The sequence below is a fragment of the Carassius gibelio genome, chromosome A11, assembly GCF_023724105.1.
Source record: "Carassius gibelio isolate Cgi1373 ecotype wild population from Czech Republic chromosome A11, carGib1.2-hapl.c, whole genome shotgun sequence".
NCBI lineage: Eukaryota > Metazoa > Chordata > Actinopteri > Cypriniformes > Cyprinidae > Carassius > Carassius gibelio.
Window position 1 is genome coordinate 21,029,251 of NC_068381.1, and position 22,512 is coordinate 21,051,762.

The following is a 22,512-nucleotide window of genomic DNA, read 5'->3' on the forward strand; positions in this document are numbered from 1 at the left end:
ATATATATATATATATATATATATATATATATATTTTTTTTTTTTTTTTTTTTTTTTTTTTATTATTTAGTATCAAAAAGTTATAGAAGTGTAAATGTACTGTAGATAAAATATGCAATATTTTTATTTTTGATTATTGATTATTTATTATAAATATTTTACATAACAGATTTTACTTTAAAATTGGTATAAATTAAAGCCTTATATCTAAATAAGTTATGTTCCAAATTTGAAGTTGAAAAAATGGAGGTTCCTGTGAGATTTTATTTAGGGCCACAAATAGCAACGGGTTCCATTGAAAATTTTTATGCATTTTTGTTTCTCCAAGGAAATAAGACCCCGCTATATCGGTCCATGAGACAAATCAACCAATCACCTTTCCGTTTGTCGGAGGGGCACTCAGGGCGTGTCCAAATCCACTTTTGCAATTTTTATGACAGAAAAAATGTTTGGCGCGCCCGGTCGCATGGTCTAAACAGGTTGTCCCTATTCTCTTAATGATTAATGGGTGTTTTTTGGGCGTTTTTTTAGTCTCATCTTACATTCCCTTTAAGAGCCTGTTGTGCTCGTGCCATGACGGATTGGCTATTTACACAGCTGAATTTGGCAAGAGCAAAGACAGAACGCGTCTCCGAGATGAAAAGGAGCGTTCCTCGTGCTGCTTTATTTAACTTTAATTTTATGATATGTCTTTTTTTTTTACATTACCTTATTGTATAGTTGTATCTACATTTTATATTTGATCTAGATTTTTAGGCTCTACTGTTAATGTTATTGCCATGATCGGGACACAGGAAAACACAAGCGAGAGATCCAAGTGCAGGTATGTCTTATCGTTATCCAATCCAGGCAGGGGTCAAAACCAAAGTAACAATCAAACACGAAGAGACAGACACTGTGGGGAAGGAGGAAATCTAGTGGTTAACCAGGGGACACAAACCAGACACTGTGAAAATACCCCCTCTCTACGGAGCGGCTACCACACGCTCCAAGATGAGACTGACAAAACAAGAGACCAGGAGGGAGGTGGACAGGTGGAGGCTCAGGCGGAGGGACGGAGGTCCAGGTAAAATGGGGAAAACAGAGACAAGAGGAACATGTAAATTGGGGAAACAGAGACCAGAAGTTCAAACACAAAATAGGGAGACCAGGAGGGAGGTGGACCGGCGGAGGATCAGGGGGAGGAACGGAGGGCCAGTTAAAATGGGGAAACCAGAGACAAGAGGAACATGTAAATTGGGGAACAGAGACCAGAAGTGCAAACAGAAAACAGGGAGACCAGGAGGGAGGTGGACCGGCGGAGGATCAGGGGGAGGGACGGAGGGACGGAGGGCCAGGCTCACAGAGGGGAACAGGGACAGGAAGTGAAAAAAAACAAAAAAACAACGACAACAACAACATAACAGGAGACCAGGGTGGAGCAGAAGACCACCATATCCATGTGGTCGAGACCGGGGCCCACCTGGGAGACGCAGAGGACCACCACATCCGTGTGGTCGAGACAGAAGTCCCCCAGGGCAGAGCAGAAGACCACCATGTCTGTGTGGTCGAGACCGAAGCCCCCCAGGGCAGAGCAGAAGACCACCACATCCATGTGGTCAAGACCGATTCCAGAAGATCAATGCTGACTTGACTCTGCTCATGAAGATCATTGGTGACTTGCATTTGTTCATGAAGATCATTGGTGACTTGCATTTGTTCGAGAAGATCATTGATGACTTGCATTTGTTCGAGAAGATCAATGGTGACTTGTCTTTGCCCGTGAAGATAGTCGGTGACTTGACCTTGCCCATGAAGAACACTGGTGATTTGCCTTTGTCCATGAATTTCACCGGTGACTTGGCTTGACTCCGGAGTGTCATCGGTGACTAGCCCAGACTCTGGAAGGTCAACGGCGACTAGCCCAGACTCTGGAAGGTCAACGGTGACTAGCCCGGACTCTGGAGGCCCCCGAGCACCTGGCTCGCCTCTGGAGGGTCCACAGGAACCTGACTCGACTCTGGAGGGTCCACGGGAACCTGACTCGACTCTGGAGGGTCCACGGGAATCTGACTCAACTCTGGAGGGTCAATGGGAACCTGACTCGACTCTGGAAAGTCAACGATAGCTGCCATCCTCTGCAGTGGCTCCAGGCTGGCGGCCACCTTGGGCAGTGGCGCTGGGTTGGCGGCCATCTTGTACTGTGGCGCTGGCTCAGCAGACGTGACGTGAACAGTCTTTGGAATCTCTAGGATGCTAGACAGCATAGAGAAATAATACAAGAATGTTTCAGCAGCCATCTTGGGCAGTGGCACTGGGCTGGTGGCCATCTTGCATCGTGGTGCTGGGCTGGCGACCACTTTGTGCTGTGGCGCTGTGCTTGCGGCCATCTTGCCTCGTGGCGCTGGGCTGGCGGCCATCTTGTGCAGTGTCGCTGGACCTATGGTCATCATGGGCAGTGGTGCTGGGCTGGTGGCCATCTTGGGCAGCGGCGCTGGGCCGGTGGCCATTCTGCGCAGTGGCTCTGGGCTGGCGGCCATCTTGTGCTGTGGTGCTGGGCTGGCGTCCATCTTGCCTCGTGGCGCTTGGCTGGCGGCCATCTTGTGCAGTGGTGCTGGACTTGGGGCCATCATGGGCAGTGGCACTGGCTCAGCCGACGTGCGCTTCCTCTCCCTTCTCCGTCCGCCATGGTGAGACGGTTGCTCCGATCCATCCCACACGAGCCCCGGGTCGATAGGGGGCCATGGTGGAGAGCGATGCTGAATCTCTTCTCGACCACTCACTTCTCTGCGACCTCCCCTGGTCCCACGAAACACGACCAGGCGGGTTCCCTCAAACTGACTTCTTCTCTCCCGCTTGGTGGCTGGGGAAGAAACATCAAAAGACATACCGCTGGATCTCGTGTGTGACGGAGTCCTTCTGTCATGATCGGGACACAGGAAAACACAGCGAGAGATCCAAGTGCAGGTATGTCTTTTATTGGGGTAATCCAAAATTGTTATCCAGTCCAGGCAGGGGTTAAAACCAAAGTAGCAATCAAACACGAAGAGACACAAAACAAACCGGCAAAAACAAGACTAAGAATTTGCGTGTATACTACAAGGTCTCCGTGGGGGGTGGGGGGGGGGGGGGTCAGGAAGTGACAGACACTTTGGGGAAGGAGGACATCTAGTGGTTAACCAGGGGACACAAACCAGACACTGTGACAGTTATCTGTATGCACCGAGGGTCTGAGAGTAACGCAATTTTGATTCTCTGTATGTATATACTGTACATGTGGAAGAATTGACAATAAAGCAGACTTGACTTGATATATATATATATATATATATATATAGCCTACAAAAAAATCTTATGCATTGCAATGCTTTAATATTTTATATTTGTCATGTTTGTGTGCTGCTGTGCTCCCTGTGTTTAAGAAGCAGTGTGTTCGTGTCGTGTTGTGGACCCACCTATACTAGCACGCTCTTTAAATAACAAAGAGAAAACATTGCGCCAGGCTTTAGACCAGGAGTTGGTTTATGGCGTAGTTTAGTTTCAGCTCCTTAAAATAGCAAAGCGCCAGGAATGCGCCTGAACACACCACTTTTTTAGACCAGCAAGCCCATGGGCGCAAAAATGTGGGCAAATGCATTTGCTAATTAAACGACGTGGCGCTGGAGAGGAAAATGTGAACAGCACCTGACTGAAACTAGCGTCGCATTGCGCCGGGTGTATGATAGCACCCTATGTGTCACTCTTCAAGCCTTATCTGCTTCACTGAGTTTGGTGGGCCTACGATGCCCCTCCGGTGCTGCTTCTGGATTTTGGGCCGGCCGTGCTGTCTGTGAGATCTCCCCGTGTCCCAGGAATCATTTGGAGTATCTGATCGACTGGGAAGGTTACAGTCACGAGGAGAGTTCCTAGGTACCTCGAAGTGATATCCTTGTTTCAACCCATACTGAACAACTTCTACACAGTTCATCGCCTCGGTTCACTGCATGGACGAGGTCAGCCCAGACATCTGAGGTTCTGGTCCTCTGGAGTGGTCTGTGTAGGGGAGGGTACTGTCACTACTTCACCAGACTCTCGCCCTCAGTCACAGTCCATGTTCAGCAACACCTGTCACCAATCAAGGATGCTATTTAACATGGTCTCGCTCATCGTATGGACTTGCTTGTGCACACATTGTTACAGACTCTCACCTGTTAAACTTACCTGGTATTCTGCATCTCACTCATCCAGTCATTCTCATCTCTGTGTTCATGTTGCCTTGTCAAGTTTGCTTGAGTATTCCTGTTGTGTTCTTCATGTTGCCGATTCCATCTGCAAAGACTATTATATCTTCACGGCCTTTTTCCATCTCACCACTGTTTAGTCCTAGCCGTTCTGTTTTCACCTCACCTGTTTTGTTTCAATAAAGTCCCACCCTATATTCCTCTTTTTAATCTAATTTAAGAAATATACATTGCAGTATGGAAGTAATGATATGTCACCACTTGCATTTCATTACATTTTGAACAGAATAAATGCAATAAATGTACAGTATATATTTCTAAGTTTTTAACAATGCAATACTTAATTAAATGAGTTAATTGAAGCAGACCTGTCGTTTTGTTTTTTACTTCAGATAAAGCTGATATGGCGATTCGCCCTCCGGTTGCAATCCTTCCACTTGGGACAGGAAATGATCTGGCGCGGTGTCTGCACTGGGGTGGGGGTGAGTCTTCTCTTAAAAAGCCTTGTCCATGAACACGTTCTGTATCAGTCGGGTACTTCCACATGCTCTCTCATGCCGATAATGTATGATGTTACACTGAATGAGTTGTCCTATCTTAGGTGCTGCTATGTTGATATTACATGAGAACTTCTGTCTACATAGCCAGAGTTCTTACTACTAATATTAGCAACAAAACTTTGTTTACTGTAACACTTTCAAGAAACAAAGCATGATTTGCCAACTCTCACAAACTGAATTCATATTATCCGTGCTCTATGGGACATACTTTTTTAAAAGTAAGTTTTAAACCAAATGTAGTATCTACTTTGTACATATTTCAGCCCCAGCTATTGAGCTATTAAGGTGCCGGCAAGAAAAAATTTAATAAAACAAATTCCTTTATCAGTGGTATAGTGTTTTATGAAACATAGCTCACAAAGAAATGACTTTCAAATCAAGCTGATTTCTGTTGGTCAGTGTGAGAAATTGCCTCGATCAGCTTGAAAACTGAGTTGGGAAACTGAAGTGACCGATTACTGTACCTAATAAGACTCTAGAATAAAACACTATGCTGAATTGAAATGTAAATAGCAGCTGATAGGGAATAATACAAGTAATATTTACTGTACATTTCCTTACTGTACTTCTGGAGGGCCCTCCGATAAAATTGGTCGCTGGCAAAACACTGGTCACATGGTTGATGCTGTGGTACTCAATAATTTAATTTCTTTAATTTGGATTGTATTACACAGGATATGAAGGCACTGATCTGACAGAAATCATCAAGCAGATTGAAGAGAGTATACTGGTAGAGATGGATCGCTGGAGTTTGCAAGTCATTCCAGCAGATTCGGCAGACGAGGGTGACCCGGTGCCTAACGACATCATTAACAACTATTTCTCTCTTGGTGTGGTGAGGCCCTTTTCATTTCCTCTTGATGGATTTTGAGTCATTTGGCTCTGTATTTTGCAGGTGTATTGTATTTGTGTCAATAATTTTGGTGGTTCCTTCAACAGGATGCATCTATAGCACACCAGTTTCACATTATGAGAGAGAAGAATCCACAGAAGTTCAACAGTAGGTAAGGATCTGAAATGTGCTTAGTACATTGTGTTGTGTTTTGACTACAGTTTTTGCATATATTGCTTAGTTTAGTTCTAACTGTCCTACATTTATCTGTTTTCTGACATGAAAGAGCCAGAAATAAGCTGTGGTATTTTCAACTCGCAACACATGAGACCATTTCAGCTTCCTGCAGGAACCTCAAGGAATGTCTCACCATTGAGGTAAATGATTTTGAGGTGATTGTTTAATAGTTGCACAGGATTTCCACTGACTTTTCTCACTATAAATTCTACAAACAAAGTTATTAAATGTTTTGGAAAAAGAAGGTGATTTAACACACCTGTTTTTGCAGGACATGTCATACATGTTATTTTGGTAAGGATCCTTCAATCACATGACATTTATAGCTTATTTAACCCTTTAAAGCCTATGGTATTATATTTGATATACGGAATTATAAAAGGCATTTCATTTATCAACGTGATCAAGACTTTGTTGAACAACCTGTTGTTCACAATCTACTACTCAATGATGCCTTTTTGAAAAAAAGATCAGTTTTAAAATTGTGGTGAGTCTCCAAAAATAAATAAATGTATGTGAAACACATCCCACAGCACAACCACCCGAGCCCAACTTCAGTCTACTCATCACCTTGCCTTTAACTGCGTTTGTCGAAGGCACCGCAGCCAGACCGATATACACAACACAGACCGGAGGTTAACTTAGGTCCAGGCGCGTGCGCCCGATGAAACCGTCTATATGAATTATGAGACCCCTATGAAGTCAATATTCCATCTAGCTAGTAGTAATATATGTTAAAAAACACGGCCACCTTTCGTTAATAATTGTAATTACATTATACTATGATATCGAACAAGTTAGAGAACTGCATTTGAAGCTACTTTATTCAGCTAGATATAGAACAAATGTAGATTTACATGAGAGCTCGTCCGTCTGCGTTTTACACAAGACATCATCGTTTCACAAAATATACGGATAGATACAGTTAGCTGAATGGATGCATACCTGTTTATCAGAATGCAAGCGAGTTCGGCATCTCTCTGTAGTTTCAGCTTGTCACGAAGCTCTCTCTATCTTGGAAATGCAACTCCAATATTTACCCGTTCTCTTGTCCCAAAACCATCTCGGGTCATTTATTTCACCCATACGTTTGCGCTTCACAGAACGTGCAGGCAAAGCATAATCATGATCCATAACTAAGTTATTGATTGAGGTTTAAATACGAATATAAATATAAAATATAATAGTCTCGATCAAGGCTACTACTTTTTCTTCTTCGTCTCGTCTTTGTTTCTGTTCACCTTTGTATTTGGCGGTTACCAGGAAGTTAGATAAACTAGAGGGGTCAAAGTTTATATGACGTCATAGACGGGCGACAAAATGGAAATAAAGAAACGTGCCGTGTCTTCTAATTAAACTATAATTTTCTCTGGATTTGAAAGTTCGTGGAAACTGTCGGGATGATGTAAGTTCACAACTAAAAAATATATATAACATAGATATATTTCTGCTATTTTTAAAGCAGAAAAATTACATATTGCGCCTTTAATGTGTAAGGAGTAAAACAATTCTGAGAAAGAAAAAAAGGATACATGAAACGACTTGAAAAGTAAGTTACAACTTTAAACAGCTTGCCCTGAAAAAATAAAAAATAAATATTCTTGTTCTGATAGAAAGTTTCTTAACATAGACCCCTTTTCGGTTAGTAACCAGTGTGACGTTTTTCTGTGGAGGCAGAAAGATTCTCTGACTGCTTCACTAATGCTAGCTTTGAAGTTTTGTTAGCTTTTTTTTTTTTTACAGTGACCAGAGAAAATCAGATTTTACCTAAATATGTAAGGTATAAGGTTATTTGTAATGGTTAACTTTAACAGATGAAACCAGACTCGTACACACTGACTCGCTGAATGGACGATCTGACAGGATTACACCTGATACACAAACCCAACGTGTGTAATAAAGAGAAGCTCACCTGTGTCTGTCTAGTCATGAAGATGTATATATTTCAAGCAACTATTTTTACAGCTACACGAGAGTGTAATGGGCCAAAATACACAAAGAAGTTAAACATTTAATGTGATGGATATGTTATTTGAAGATGTGTGCATTTAATGGACAAATAGTTATTTTAAAGTATACCTCCTGCAAATGATGTAAGTTTAAGTGACCTTACAGTAACTTTACATTACATACAGCACATTTAAAGTAAGATGTGAATATTTTCTAGAAAACAATTCAAATTTTAAACTTTCTGTTAAGAACCAAGTTCATAAAATTCCAGGCACAATCAGTCACAATGTATATAAAATTACATATGATTAAACATATAATCATCAGTTTGTTGTTTTACACACATGCACAGACTTTCATACAGGACATAGGCTACTCTTGCATGTTGTGAGATGCATAAGAAATCTTTAGACGCATAACACATACCATAATCCAAAACAACAAAAGACGATACTTTATGTAACCTTTTCTGATAAGAAGTGAGTGCTACAAACACAAGCATTTTTGCCGATTGTTTCTGTCCAGTCCACTCGTTTTATTGTGTTTTTAAACAACAGCTGTCTGCAGTTTTTTGTTTGGAAACAGTAGCAGGTATGCAATAAAATTTCTAATTAGAGCCTGTACTCCATCGATTCTGGCACCCAACATCACAACAAGATGATATTTTAAGCACCTTATATAGCCGAATATGTGCTGGTTTGAATTGGCCGCCTCCAGTTTTCCCTCTGTTTTGCTTCTGTCTAGCGCTGTGACGTAATTGTGACACTGGCCCTAAAAGGGTCTATAGTTGTTTTTGTCTTATTTTTCTCACATGTCTTACTCTCAGTGAGATATTTCAAAATGAGCTGTAGTGTCAATGTCACCGTAGTGTTGTCGAGTTTCAGTTGAACTGAGCAGACTCTCATTGGAGGGCATTGCTGTCCTGAACATTCCCAGCATGCACGGCGGTTCAAACCTGTGGGGAGAAACAAAGAGTGATGGGAAACTAAAGAAGTGGCAAGAGGTCACTGTTGATCCTGATGCACTTGAGATGTGCTCACAGGGTAAGCTAATTCTTATTACAATTTAATAAGAAATTGCCCACAATTCTTAGGTTAGGTGTTTACTTGAGAGGCAAAATTGACCATTATTTGTTGACCTTAATAAATGTATTGCATTTATTAAGGGGAATGAAATAAATGGCCCAATGTGAATTCAGTTGAAAAAGAAAGTTGTTTCACAGCAAGTGATTACATTTTACAATAAGAATAAACATTTTTTCTTTTAAATAACATGAACCAGTGTGTTCGCATTAACACCAGGTTTCTATTAATAAGAGTCATTAATTTTTTTCCAAATACTGTCAAATTCATGGTTGTTTGATGCCCTTGCTGGCAAAATGTCACGATTATCAATTATGATAGTCTTTTACACTAAATGCAATTTATACTTGTAGGTATGAATGATAAACTCCTGGAGGTTGTGGGACTGGAGAGTGTTGTGGAAATGGGTCAGATTTACACTGGTTTGAAGAGTAAAGCACATCGTCTGGTTCAGGCTGCTCACATCACTATCAGGTAATATGAGGGGCTGAATAGAAAAGCCTCTTACAAATTGTAGTGAAATTAAAGGATTAGTTCACTTCCAGAATTACAATTTCCTGATAATTTACCCCAATGTCATCCAAGATGTTCATGTCTTCAGTCGCAAAGAAATTAATGTGTTTGAGGAAAACATGCCAGGATTTTTCCCCATATAATGGACTTGGAAGGTCCAAATTACAAAGGGCTCTTCATGATCCCAGCCGCTGAATAAGGGTCTTATCTAGCAAAATGATGGGTCATTTGCTAAAAAGAATAAAAATGTATTTACTTTTTAACCACAAATGCTTGTTTTGCACTAGTTCCACGATGTGTGTCTGCAAATTCAGACATTACATAATCACGTTGGAAAAGTTGTATGTGTTTAGCTCTTCATCAGTGTAGAAAAGTTTCAGAAAGGTAGGGTAGGGTGAAAAACTCATTTTTTCCTCAAACTTTCCTCAAAAATCATTGAACATTGTTGTTTTAAGGGCATTTGACTTTCAAACACTAGGTCAGTTCATCTGCTTCCATCACGCGAGACCTTTCCAACATGATTACATAATGCGTGAAGTCAGCTAGTGCAAGACGAGCATTTGTATATAAATGTTTTCATATTTAAATATTTTTACAAATGATCGTTTTAATAGATAAGACACTTACTCCTCGGCTGGGATTGTGTAAAGCCCTTTAAAGCTGCACTGAAAGTACAGTTTGGACCTTCAGCCCATTGGTCCCCTTTGAAGTCAATTATATGGAGAAAAAACTGAATTATTTTGCGACTGAAGAAAGAAAGACATGAACATTTTGGATATCATTGGGTGAGTAAATTCTCAGTTATTTTTCATTCTGAAAGTGAACTAATCATTTAACACTTTGATCAACATTTGTAAAATGCATTAATATGCATTACTGAAAAGGTTTACAGCACTAGTGAAATGAATAGATTGATTAACGTTAGTGAACATTTTTCATATGTATTATCGAAAAACTTTTTACAAACACCAATGAATGCATCAAGTATGCATCAAGTTGGCCCCTCATACGATTAAGCAAGATGATATTTAATTAAATGTATTTTAATATATTTTGTACTGCAATAAAGATTGTAGATTTCAAGTTATTTGATAAGTTGATACTGTATGTTGAGCTGCAGTGCTTGATAGAGCATTGATTTTTCTTCTCTTTCTCTAGAACATATAAAACTCTGCCCATGCAGATTGATGGAGAACCGTGGATGCAGCCTCCATGCACAGTAAGTCTATGTTTGGACAACCTACATGACAGTGATCTGTGAAGATTTGTATGCATCTAAGTTGTCATAGTGTGTCAATATTCATTTGTTTACAGTGATTTTTCATTAATTGAAATGTTTAATTATGCATCAATAGTATGTTATAAATGTGGGTATCTGGTCAAAAAAGTCACTATTTGGACGAGTATTTGGAAGAGTCTAGGAATGGATCATTATTGCAGTAATTAACATATTTCTGGCATATGAACAAGGTTGTTTGAGAAATTAAAAGCTACACACTGCATCAGTTAGGGTTAAAAAAAAAGGTTGGCAAACATACCAGAAACAGGTATTCGCTGCAATAATTATTAAATCCTAAAGTTTTGAGTATTTGCTTGCTTAAAAAAAAGCTTCCACAAGCAGCGGCTTCTCTCTCTCGTCATAATGGCGATTTAATATTTTTTGTCTCATGAGTCACAGTGTTTTGAATGTCTTCATCGCGTCCCACTGACTTTAAGCACGCATACAGTCATAAGTTTCTGCTCGATGTTGGCCGAACCACATTTTTAGAGTTATACTCCATGCACGTGGAAGAGCTGCGGGATCTCGATCTGCTACGGAGGCCTTCACCAAAACCGACCCCCAATACTGCATCTCGCCCACAGCGTAGGCACCATAAGTGACGTGAGAGGAAGCAGAAGAGGGGTGAGTGTGGAGCTATCTGGGCTAGGCTAATGGCTAACCCACACAAGCCAGCTATCCCCACCATCGTACTGGCTAACGTACGCTCTGTGGGCAATAAACTGGATTATATCTGACTACTACATTCAACTCAGAGGACTGTAAGAGACTGTTGTGTTTTTGTGTTCACGGAAACATGGCACAGCTACAGAGTTCAGGACTGTGCTATTCAGCTCGATCAGCAGACATGCTATCGAGTGAACAGAGTTCTCATCGAGGGAGGTAAGTTTTGCGGCAGCGGTCTTTGTATTTACATTAATTATGGTGTTTACCCCACCATGGACCTGTGACAGCACCATCTCCCTGCTGAATGAGCTGAACACCTTCTTCACTCGCTTTGATGAACAGAGTTGCACCACTACTCAGAAGATTTTACCTGTTCCCAGCGACCAGGTGATGACGCTATCCCCGGACAGAGTGAGGAGATCCATCAGTAGGATCAATGCACGCAAAGCTCCAGGTCTTGACAACATCCCTGGGCATCTCACATAGTCAGGCTGTTGTTCCAACATGCTTTAAAGCTACCACCATCATTCCAGTCCCAAAGAAGCCATCTCCATCCTGCTTCAATCACTGCCGTCCACTCAGCACTCACACATCTAGAGAAAAAAAGACTAAGCATTCAACACAATCATCCTGCAACAGCTCATTCTCAAACTGGTCCAGCTGGTGCTCAACACTTAGCTGTGCAACTGGCTGGTGGACTTTCTGACTGGAAGACCTCTGGCAGTATGGGTCGGCAGCAACACATCCAGCACCATCACACTGAACACTGGGTCCCCCCAAGGATGTGTGCCTCTCCTGGACCGACAACACTGCAGCACTGGCCAAGGAATCACAACAGTGTCTCTACTTCCTCCAGAAACTGAGGAGAGCCAGAGCCCCGCCCCCATCATGTACACCTTCTACAGAGGCACCATCGAGAGCAACCTGACTAGCTGCACACTGTGTGGTATGGCACCTGCAACGCATCCTGCAGAAAGACCCTTCAACGCATAGTGAGAGCAGCTGAGATGATCATTGGTGTCTCTCTTCCCTCCCTCCAGGACATTTATGGAACACATCTCAGCCACAAAGCCCTCTGCATCGCAGGTGATCTCACCCACCTGTCACACAGCTTCTTCAGTCTGCTGCCATCAGGGAGGAGACTGCGAAGCCTAAAGGCCAGGACCAGCAGACTGATGGACAGCTTCATTCATCAGGCTGTTAGGAAGCTGAACTTCCTCCTGACCTTGCCTCCCCCTCCTCTCTTTTGCTCTGAACCACCACCCCCACCAGCTCCCACGTCCCCTGGTCCTACCATCCCCCCCTCCCACTAACAAACTCTGACCTGAACCAGTCACTTTGTGCAGCATTGGTCTGCTCACTACCTCATTCAACTAGCTCTTCGGTCAGTTTAAACAAAGGCTGGCAGCATATATTATGATTATAAGGAGATAAATGATGCAAATAAATTCCTAAGAATAATAATCACATTACTTATAAATGAACAGAACTGAATTAAGGAAATAAACTAGGATAACAACATAAAGGAGAAACTGGGAACAGACACAATAGCAAATGCACAATGAAGCTAAACATACAGGTGCTGGTCATATAATTAGAATATCATCAAAAAGTTTATTTATTTCACTAATTCCATTCAAAAAGTGAAACTTGTATATTATCTTCATTCATTACACACAGACCGATATATTTAAAGTCAAGTTAAGTCAAGTCAAGACCTGCAGAGGCCTTTAAATGGTCTGTCAGTCTAGTTCTGTAGGCTACACAATCATGGGGAAGACTGCTGACTTGACAGATGTCCAAAAGATGGCCATTGACACATTGCACAAGGAGGGCAAGACACAAAAGGTCATTGCAGAAGAGGCTGGCTGTTCACAGAGCTGTGTGTCCAAGCACATTAATAGAGAGAAGAAGGGAAGAAAAAGATGTGGTAGAAAAAAAGTGTACACAAAATAGAGTAACAACACCCTGGAGAGGATTGTGAAACAAAACCCATTCAAAAATGTGGGGGAGATGGAAAGAGTGGACTGCAGCTGGAGTCAGTGCTTCAAGAACCACTACACACAGACGTATGCAAGACATGGGTTTCAGCTTCGCATTCCTTGTGTCAAGACACTCTTGAATAACAGACAGCGTCAGAAGCATCTAAAGACAAAATGGACTGGACTGCTGCTGAGTGCTCCACAGTTATGTTCTCTGATGAAAGTAAATTTAGCATTTCCTTTGGAAATCATGGTCCCAGAGTCTGGAGGAAGAGAGGAGAGGTGCACAGTCCACGTTGCTTGAGTCCAGTGTAAAGTTTCCACAGTCAGTGATGGTTTGGGGTGCCATGTCATCTCCTGGTGTTGGTCCACTGTGTTTTCTGTGGTCAAAGCTCAACACAGTCGTATACCAGGAAGTTTTAGAGCACTTCATGCTTCCTGCTGCAGATCAACTTTATGGAGATGCAGATTTCATTTTCCAACAGGACTTGGCACCTGCGCCAAAGCTACCAGTACCTGGTTTAAGGACCATGGTATCCCTGTTTTAATTGGCCAGCAAACTCGCCTGACCTTAACCCCATAGAAAATATTTGGGTTATTGTGAAGAGGAAGATGTGATATGCCAGACACAAGGATGCAGAAGAGCTGAAGGCCACTATCAGAGCAACCTGTGCTCTCATAACACCTGAGCAGTGCCACAGACTGATCGACTCCATGCCATGCCGCACTGCTGTAGTAATTCGGGCAAAAGGAGCCCCAACTAAGTATTGAGTGCTGTACATGCTCATACTTTTCATGTTCATACTTTTCAGTTGGCCAAGATTTCTAAAAATCCTTTCTATGTATTGATCTTAAGTTATATTCTAATTTTCTGAGATAATGAATTTGGGATCTTCCTTAGTTGTCAGTTATAATAATCAAAATTAAAAGAAATAAATGTTTGAAATATATCAGTCTGTGTGTAATGAATGAATATAATCTACAAGTTGGAATTAGTGAAATAAATCAACTTTTTAATGATATTCTAATTATATGACCAGCACCTGCAATACTGAAAGAGGTACACATTATAGCATCACGTAAATGAGTCCCTCCATTACCACATGCTGAGTATTGTGATTATTCTGTGTTGATCTCTAACATTCAAACTCCAGATTTCATTGTTGCTGGATAAAACATATGGGATAAGGTGAATAACAGATGCTTGAACCTTCAAGTTGCATTCTGTGAAGTGATATTTGGTGTAGATGTGTACACTGTAAAATTTTTCCAGGATTTCACAAGATATAACTGTAATATTTCACAGTTAATTACATTATTACCACTTCACAGGCTTTAACTGTGATAATTCACAATATAATACCGTATTTAGACTTTTACTGTGAAAATAATGCAGGCGCGGGGCTTTTACAAGAAACTACTGTGAATGCCGTCTTTTTTGAGTGGCAACTGCGGCAGCGTCATCAGAGCGTCATCAGAGCTCTCTGATCTACGTGGTCTCATTCGGTGGATTCAGACAGCGGTAAGTGTTTAAATGTCAAACTTTATCAATTTGATGTTTTTTATATGATAGTGCATGTAATTTAAAAGTATGAACCAAATTAGCGTTAGTTGTAGGTTCTGTTGTCATGTTTTTGTAACTTAGCTGGAGCAGACTCGCATCGACGTTTAAGCGCGCAAATTTTAATGAAAAGACGTTGGTTGTAGTGTTAATTATACCGTATTAAGTTAACTGTGAGATGTCTGATTAGATACACCGTCGAACATTTAACTTTAGCTTTACTTAAAGCTTATCTTAGTTACTCTAACAGCGTTCTCTCTTTTACCACAGCATTTTCTACATTGACCAACGATACATAAAGTTATAAGGTAAGGTGTGGCCTTAATGTGGGTATTATGACAGTTATTATCAACTAGATAAATTATGGTGTTTGTGGATTTGGGCAAAGGTGGATTAAATTCATCTCAAATTAGTAACTTTATAATTTTCTTCCCTGCTGTGTGTGTGAAACGGAGCAACCGTTGTCTTTCTCGTCAACAGAAAAATGAATGGGGGGATTCATCCAGCTGAGTTCACGCAGCATTTTCAACCGCCATTTTTATTCGGATAATTTTCAAAATATTACTGTTATTGTGTCATGAAATGTAGTTTTAAAAGTATTTCAGGCGAGAATGTAGTTGTTTTAAACTCAAATATGCGGTTTATTTATAATGACAGCGTCTATTTAAAAAATGTGTTTCGCCGATCTCGGAGATGAGCTCCATGCGATCAGCGGGAGCTCCGTCATCATGTATCCGCCGAGAGTAGCCTTACCTCGGCTAGATCTTCTGACATTTGCCGCTGGCTCTGATGTGTCTTTAGTGGTTCAAGATAAAATATAATTCGTTTGGGGTAAAATGAAACGTTTCTTATCTTTGGCCTATATTCAATTTATCTATTAATATGTTTTATATATATATATATATATAGGTCATTTTTATTCCTGTCTCTATAGAAATATGAATTTTTGTCATATAACGTTAGCTCCGGTTGACTGCTCACTGACAACATGTGTCGTTCCTCCTTGTTGAATGAGTGGAGAAGGGTATTCCTGCACAACCGGAGGCATTTTTCAACTCGGGCGGCAGACGCGAATTTGCGTCAAACCCTAAATGCACAAAAAGCACCATTCGCGCTTAACGCGCGTTTCACGCGAAGCGCTCTATTCGCGCGTCAATTCGCGTAATTCGCGCGAACTAGACGCGCGAATGAGGCGAATTCGCGTCTTCCGCGCCGCGCTTAACGCCCCATTCGCGCCGCGAGACCTCCAGACGCGCGTAAACGCGCCTTTGCATTGACTTAACATTGAAATCATTCGCGCCAGACGCTCTATTCGCGTTTGGTGTGAACACAGCATTATACGCAGCTAAAACGCTGGTGTGGACGGAGATATTCGTTTTAATTCTCCGTTTCTAAACGAAAACGCAGTAGTGTGGACGGGGCCTTAATTTGTGTGTCTGTGCTGGAGACCAGACCAGATTAGACCAGAGACAAAGCTTAAAAAAGTCAGAAACAACTAGAAAACTGGGTGCTTTATTGTGAAAAAGATATAAGAAATGAAATGTTTATCACATCATCTGTGAACGGGTTATAATTCTAGGAGGAAGAGTACAAGTAGAAACAGCCATAGGGAGATGGACAGGCAACAGGCTCTTACTCCATCCTCTGCAAACGGAACATGTAAATTATGTAAATTGTTGTGTGCGAATGCTTTGCCTACGTAAATCACACACCTCTACTTTGGTGAAGGTCTATTCTTGACTGTGTTTGTGATGGAAATGTTTTTCAGTTCAGTTCCATGCATTTTTTTTTCTGAATTACAGTACTTACACCTGAATTACACCTTTGTTTAAACTGAGCTAACTTTAGTTTGACTCTGTACTGCAAAAGCAGTGACCCACTGAAGGTGGTGACTGGGAACTGACACCTTTTTCATCACACAAATTAAACTAACAGGTTTCTTCTGTCTTTTTGTTTGTAGGTGCTTCTTGAGCATCAACCCAGAGACGGGCACAAAATCTAAGAGGCAGAGAGGTCACATGAACCAGCAAGTCTGCACTCTTATCAGGAAGCTCATTGACTTCGAATGGATGTCAATCTAATGTAAGCTGTGTTCCAATTTAAGAACGGACTAATGAAACACAGTATCTGTGTTAAAGAAACATGCTGACTTTTTGCGACTTTATCTTATTCCCCGTATCCCCCAGAGTTAGATAAGTCTATACATACCCTTCTCATCTCCGTGCTTGCCGTAAGTCTGTCTGAGGCAACCACCGCTAGCCTAGCTTAGCACAAAGACTGGAGGTAAACGGCTCCAGCTAGCATACTGCTCCCAATAAATGACAAAATAACGCCAACATTTTCCTACTGTTTCCTACATTTTCACAGTGACTCTAACCATCTTCTAACCGTATACATACTGGGAACTATATTCTCAGAAGGCGAAGCACTGCTACTTGGGGAGTGATTTTCTCACAGCACCTGAGAAGCCCTGTGGTGAGGAGCAGAGAGTTTGCTCAGAATTGGAGTAAATCACTCCACAGAAGTAGCAGTGCTTCGCCTTCTGAGAATATAGTTCCCAGTATGTATACAGTTAGAAGATGGTTGTGTCTCATATGACCTTGTTATTTGTACACACTGTGACTATACAAATCACAACATGTAAATAGGAAAATGTTGGCGTTATTTTGTCACTTATTGAGAGCAGTATGCTAGCTGGAGCTGTTTACCTCCAGTCTTTTTCCAAATCTAGGCTAGCGGTGGGTGCGTCAAACAGAGGCACTCAAGGAGATGAGAAGGGTATGTATGGACTTATCTAAATCTGGGGGATACGGTGAATAAGCTAAAGTCCCAAAAAGTCGGTGTGTTCCTTTAAGCTAGATGTAGTTATGCAGTAAGAAGTTTACTGAAGCTATTAAAGGGTTAGTTCACCCAAAATTGAAAAATCTGTCATTAATTACATCCCCTCACGATGTTCCAAACACAAGAATTTTGTTCTACACAAATTAAGAAAATTTTAAGCAATCTGAGAGCTTTCTGATCCCACCTATAGACTACTATGTTATAACCATTTTCAAGTCCAAGAAAGGTAGTAAAACTATCATTAAAATAGTCCATGTGACTACAGTGGTTCAACCTCAATGTTATGATGCGACGAGAATACTTTTTGTGCGCAATGCAATCACATGCATGATCAAGAACACATCACGTGAACAGCATCGGATACTGGCACAGAAAGGAAAAATGTTGAATAAAGTCGGTATTCTATTTTGTTTTGTTTTGTTTCTGCGCAGTAAAAGTATTCTCGTCGCTTCATAACATTAAGGTTTAACCACTGTATACATATGGACTATTTTAACAATCTTTCCGGGCCTTGAAAGTAAAATAATTGCTGTCCATGGAGGATACAGAAAGCTCTCGGATTTCTTAAAATATCTTAATTTGTGTTCCAAAGATTTTTGGGGTGAACTATCCCTTTAATGTGTTCTATAGTGTCTCCTGATTCAATGTAGAGTTTAGACAGACTGCAAAATAAATGTGTAAAATTAATTGTTTTTACGTTTATTTGATTTTAACATGCCTTGACGTCTAAAAAACGTCAAATTTACAGTACTTTACAATAGTTTTAAGTGTAAATTTACATTACTTGCTACTGTGTTGAATTACTATGCAATTTAGCATGCAATTTTTGCTTAAAGGGTTAGTTCACCCAAAAATGAAAATTCTGTCAGTAATTACTCACCCTCATGTTGTTCCAACCCCGTAAGACCTTCTCTCATCTTCGGAACACAAATTAAAATATTTTTGATTAAATCTGAGAGCTGTCTCACTCCTCCATAGGCTTCTAAGGGATTGAAACTTGCTGGCCCAGAAAATGTATTAAAAACATCATTAATATAGTCCAAGTGACTACAGTGGCTCAATCTTACGTTTACCAAGCAACGAGAATACTTTTTGTGCGCAAAACCCCCCCAAAAATAATGACTTTATTCCACTATTCATTTCCTTCTCTCTGGGCCTCGGGTGAATTCATGTAGTATAACAGCGTACCGCTTCTGTGTTATACGTCACATGCATCACTACACATGACCAGCGTCGGCCAATAGTGAGCCTACGTGTGACGTATAACACAGAAGCGCTACGCTGTTTTACTACATGAAAAAACTCAAGGCCCACAGAGAAGGAAATGAATTGTGGAATAAAGTTGTTTTTTTTTACGCACAGTATTCTCGTCGCTTTATAAACTTAAGATTGAGCTACTGGAGTCACTTGGACTATATTAAAGATGTCTTTAATACATTTTTCTGGGCCAGCAAGTTTCAAACCCTTAGAAGCCGATGGAGGAGTGATCCAGCTCTCAGATTTCATCAAAAATATCTTAATTTGTGCTCTGTAATTACTGACAGAATTTTCATTTTTGGGTGAACTAACCTTTTAACCTCAATCATGTTACTTTCAGTCCTGTTACTCACGTGAAAAATAATAGGACTGGGTAAAAGTAACAGGAGTGATTAGAGTCCTGGTTTGTTGATTTAATATTAATTGAGAGTACTATTCACATTTTTTTTAATAGTTGAAATTACTTAAATTGTAGACATTTTAGGATTAGTGTTACAATGCGAGCACCATACTTACAGGGAGTCAGTCCACCACAGAGTAACTTAAACTTTTTGTCTTTCTTATCTTTTGTATATAGTGGATAGAACCCACACTATGCAGGTGCCAGCTGCGAGGGAAGGAGAGAGACACCTGCGACCCTCTCTATTCCCACCTTTTTGTCTTTTCTTACATCTCTCTCCCTCACTCTCTCTTCTCTGTCTCCTTCTTTCTCTTTTGACACACATTCCTGTTACCCAGTGTCAATCCCGGTTGCCCAGTGTTTTATTCATGTAATTAAATTGTATTTTACTTCTAAAAAATAAAGTTATGTCACTGTTTTTATCAGTTTTGTTTGGTCCATCATTTACGCTAAATCACAGTAATAGATAGACATTCACAGTTATGTACAGTAATTCTACAGCTGCTTACTGCTAAATTACAGTAATAGACTAATTTCACAGTTAAATACATTAATTCTACATCTGCTTGCTGCTAAATTACAGTAATAGACACTAATTTCACAGTTAAATACATGAATTCTACAGCTGCTTACTGTTAAATTACAGTAATACATAGACACCAACTGTAATTTCACAGTTAAATACATTAATTCTACAGCAGCTTACCGCTAAATCACAGTAATGCGATGTCAGAATTACTGTGAAGTCACAGTATACAGCTGTCATTTCACAATAATTTACTGTAAAAATGTTACAGTAACTTACTGTGAAAGTCATGCAATTATTAACCTGCAATTTATTGTAAATTTACAGTCAAATAATTAACAGTGTACTTCCTAATTATTATAAAACTGATATCTGTGTCTGTCTATCTGTAGATTCACATCACACACAAAAATCAGGCTAAAATGTTGATGGGTCCTCCTGCTAAATCACTGGGATGCTTCCCCAAGTAAAGCAGAAGCCTGAAGATCACAGAACAGAAGAAAAGAAAGGAGAAGATATTGTAGAACATTATACCATTTGTAATTGAACACTGTATATTGTACTATAATAGTAAACATTTTACTTTTATTGTATATTTAAAATCATTTTTCAAGTAAATCCTTTTTTTCCTTCATTGGACTAGGCTTGTGTTAATCTTTACTGATAATTTGTTTGGCACATTATGTATTTTCTGTTAGTTAAGAATCCTTTTACAGAAGTAGTCCTAGTATCTTAGACGATTGAGTTTGTGATGGGTAACACATTACAACAAGGGTCTATACATTACCAACTGGACATGTAACATGTATTAGATATTGCATACATAAATTATGTTTTATGAATGAATGAATACCTTTTCAGACAGTTTTCATCTTGTTTGATGTTAATTCATAATAAGAATTTTGTTCATTGTCACGTAATGTTAGTTCTTCATTGTGCTGTCACTTTATTGTTATTAAAATGAATTGGTAGTTCATGTTCACTATTGTGTAATGTTCATGTACACACAACCTTGTAGCAGTGAAACTAATACATTTAATAAATAATCATACAGTGCTTTTGTATATGATCCTAGAATATCATGCAATTTTTCTTCATTGAATTCTTCTCTTTCTCTTAACTCCTGATGTTTTCAGTTGTGACTTTATTAATCTCAGTTGTTTTTTGGTTCTCTCTTAAGGTATTACTGTGACAGTCATGAAGGAGATTGTAATTAACACATTTTTAATATGATTCCACTGTATTTATACTAAATGCATAAGTGAATATTTTATATTTTAGCCTTTGTTTTTGCATGCAGGATATGTTTGCTCTGCAGGGAAAACATTTTTAATGTTTAATGTTAACAGTGGCATAACGACAAAAAAAAGAAGAAAAAAAACTTTTAAACATTTTATTTTATTTGGTATTCTGTCTATATACGTTAAAATAAACCTACCGTAAAAATTACAGATCCATTATTTTTTGTAAGTGGGCAAAATTACAAAATCAGCAGGTGATCAAATAAATATTTTCCCCACTCTTTATGTGTGTGTTAGTGTTATTTCTTCTATATATATATATATATATATATGGTTTGATAATCGATGAGTTGGACCAGATAACCAACTACGTTGAAGAATGCATGGTAATGTTCCAAGTTTTTGACGTAGTTTTAAAAGATTAATAAACATTGTTGAAGACATTATGTTGAACATAACATTAGTATCCAGATGAGCCATACTAGAGTTCCAATGCTTATGCCATAAAAAGCTTCCTTTTTTCTTCTGCACAGTATATGCTCTTCCAATACCAGTCAAGTTAATAAACTGACCCTAGCAGCTAAAGATAGCACAGTTGTGGATGAAAGCTGCACAGTAAGTCCTGAGACAGCAGAAGAGCTCACAGAACCGATTGTGGAGGACAATGAAAGAGACACTGTTCAGTACAGCTACGCTTTCTTTCACTTCATGCTGTTCCTGGCGTCTCTTTACATCATGATGACTCTCACAAACTGGTACAGGTGTGTGCATTTCCCAGTGATCTCTGAAGTACGAGGTTGCATTCTTGAACAATTTGAATAGAAAAGTAGAAATACACACAACAGCAGGCACATACATATAAGTATTTGCTGAATTATATGATTGATTTTTATTGTAAAACCAGTCCTGATGCAGAGTGCCATGACGAGCAAGTTGGCATCAGTGTGGGTGAAAATCTCCTCCAGCTGGGTCTGTCTGTCATTATACACCTGGAGTCTGGTCGCTCCTGTGATCCTCACCAACAGGGACTTCACCTGGATGCATTTCTGCAGAACACCTCCAAAAATCAAGGAGCTCTTCCGTCGCTTCGAAAATCTTTTTTTTTTTTTTTTTTTAAGAGTTTAATATCCTTTGATGCTCTTATGAAAATACAGTTTGGTTTGTGTTTATATTTATTGGATGGATTTTATTTTTGAACCATTTTGCCCAATAGCCTGAGCCTGTGGTTATGTTCTCTGTGCCATCAGCAGGAATGACAATGTATTTTATATTTATTTTATGACGGCTTACAGCTTTAGATAAACTTTATTATTATTATTATTATTATTATTATTATTATTATTATGGAGTGTTTGTACTTTTGATTTATGCTGAAATAAAGTGTTT

The 22,512-nt window shown here is 39.8% G+C and overlaps 1 protein-coding gene and 1 long non-coding RNA gene across 3 annotated transcripts in view; both read left to right on the plus strand.

Annotated features, from left to right (window-relative positions):
- Positions 1-21,869, plus strand: part of dgkab (diacylglycerol kinase, alpha b) — a 31,323-nt gene extending 9,454 nt beyond the window's left edge. The window contains exons 17-24 of one of the 2 annotated variants that reach the window (XM_052610386.1): positions 4,592-4,681; positions 5,434-5,594; positions 5,699-5,763; positions 5,878-5,968; positions 8,647-8,821; positions 9,214-9,334; positions 10,532-10,592; positions 21,660-21,869. In XM_052610386.1, the coding sequence (XP_052466346.1) occupies positions 4,592-4,681; positions 5,434-5,594; positions 5,699-5,763; positions 5,878-5,968; positions 8,647-8,821; positions 9,214-9,334; positions 10,532-10,592; positions 21,660-21,689 (794 nt within the window). In that variant the 3' untranslated portion in view covers positions 21,690-21,869. Of the gene's footprint in view, positions 1-4,591; positions 4,682-5,433; positions 5,595-5,698; positions 5,764-5,877; positions 5,969-8,646; positions 8,822-9,213; positions 9,335-10,531; positions 10,593-20,277; positions 21,412-21,659 lie in introns of those variants that run through there. The other variant, XM_052610384.1, reaches the window with a different exon arrangement.
- On the plus strand, positions 14,120-20,252 carry LOC128022652 (uncharacterized). Its single transcript, XR_008185964.1, has 4 exons — positions 14,120-14,822; positions 15,132-15,169; positions 16,822-16,943; positions 19,537-20,252. It is a non-coding gene; the product is annotated as an uncharacterized LOC128022652 (long non-coding RNA).
- Positions 21,870-22,512: the final 643 nt, after the last annotated feature.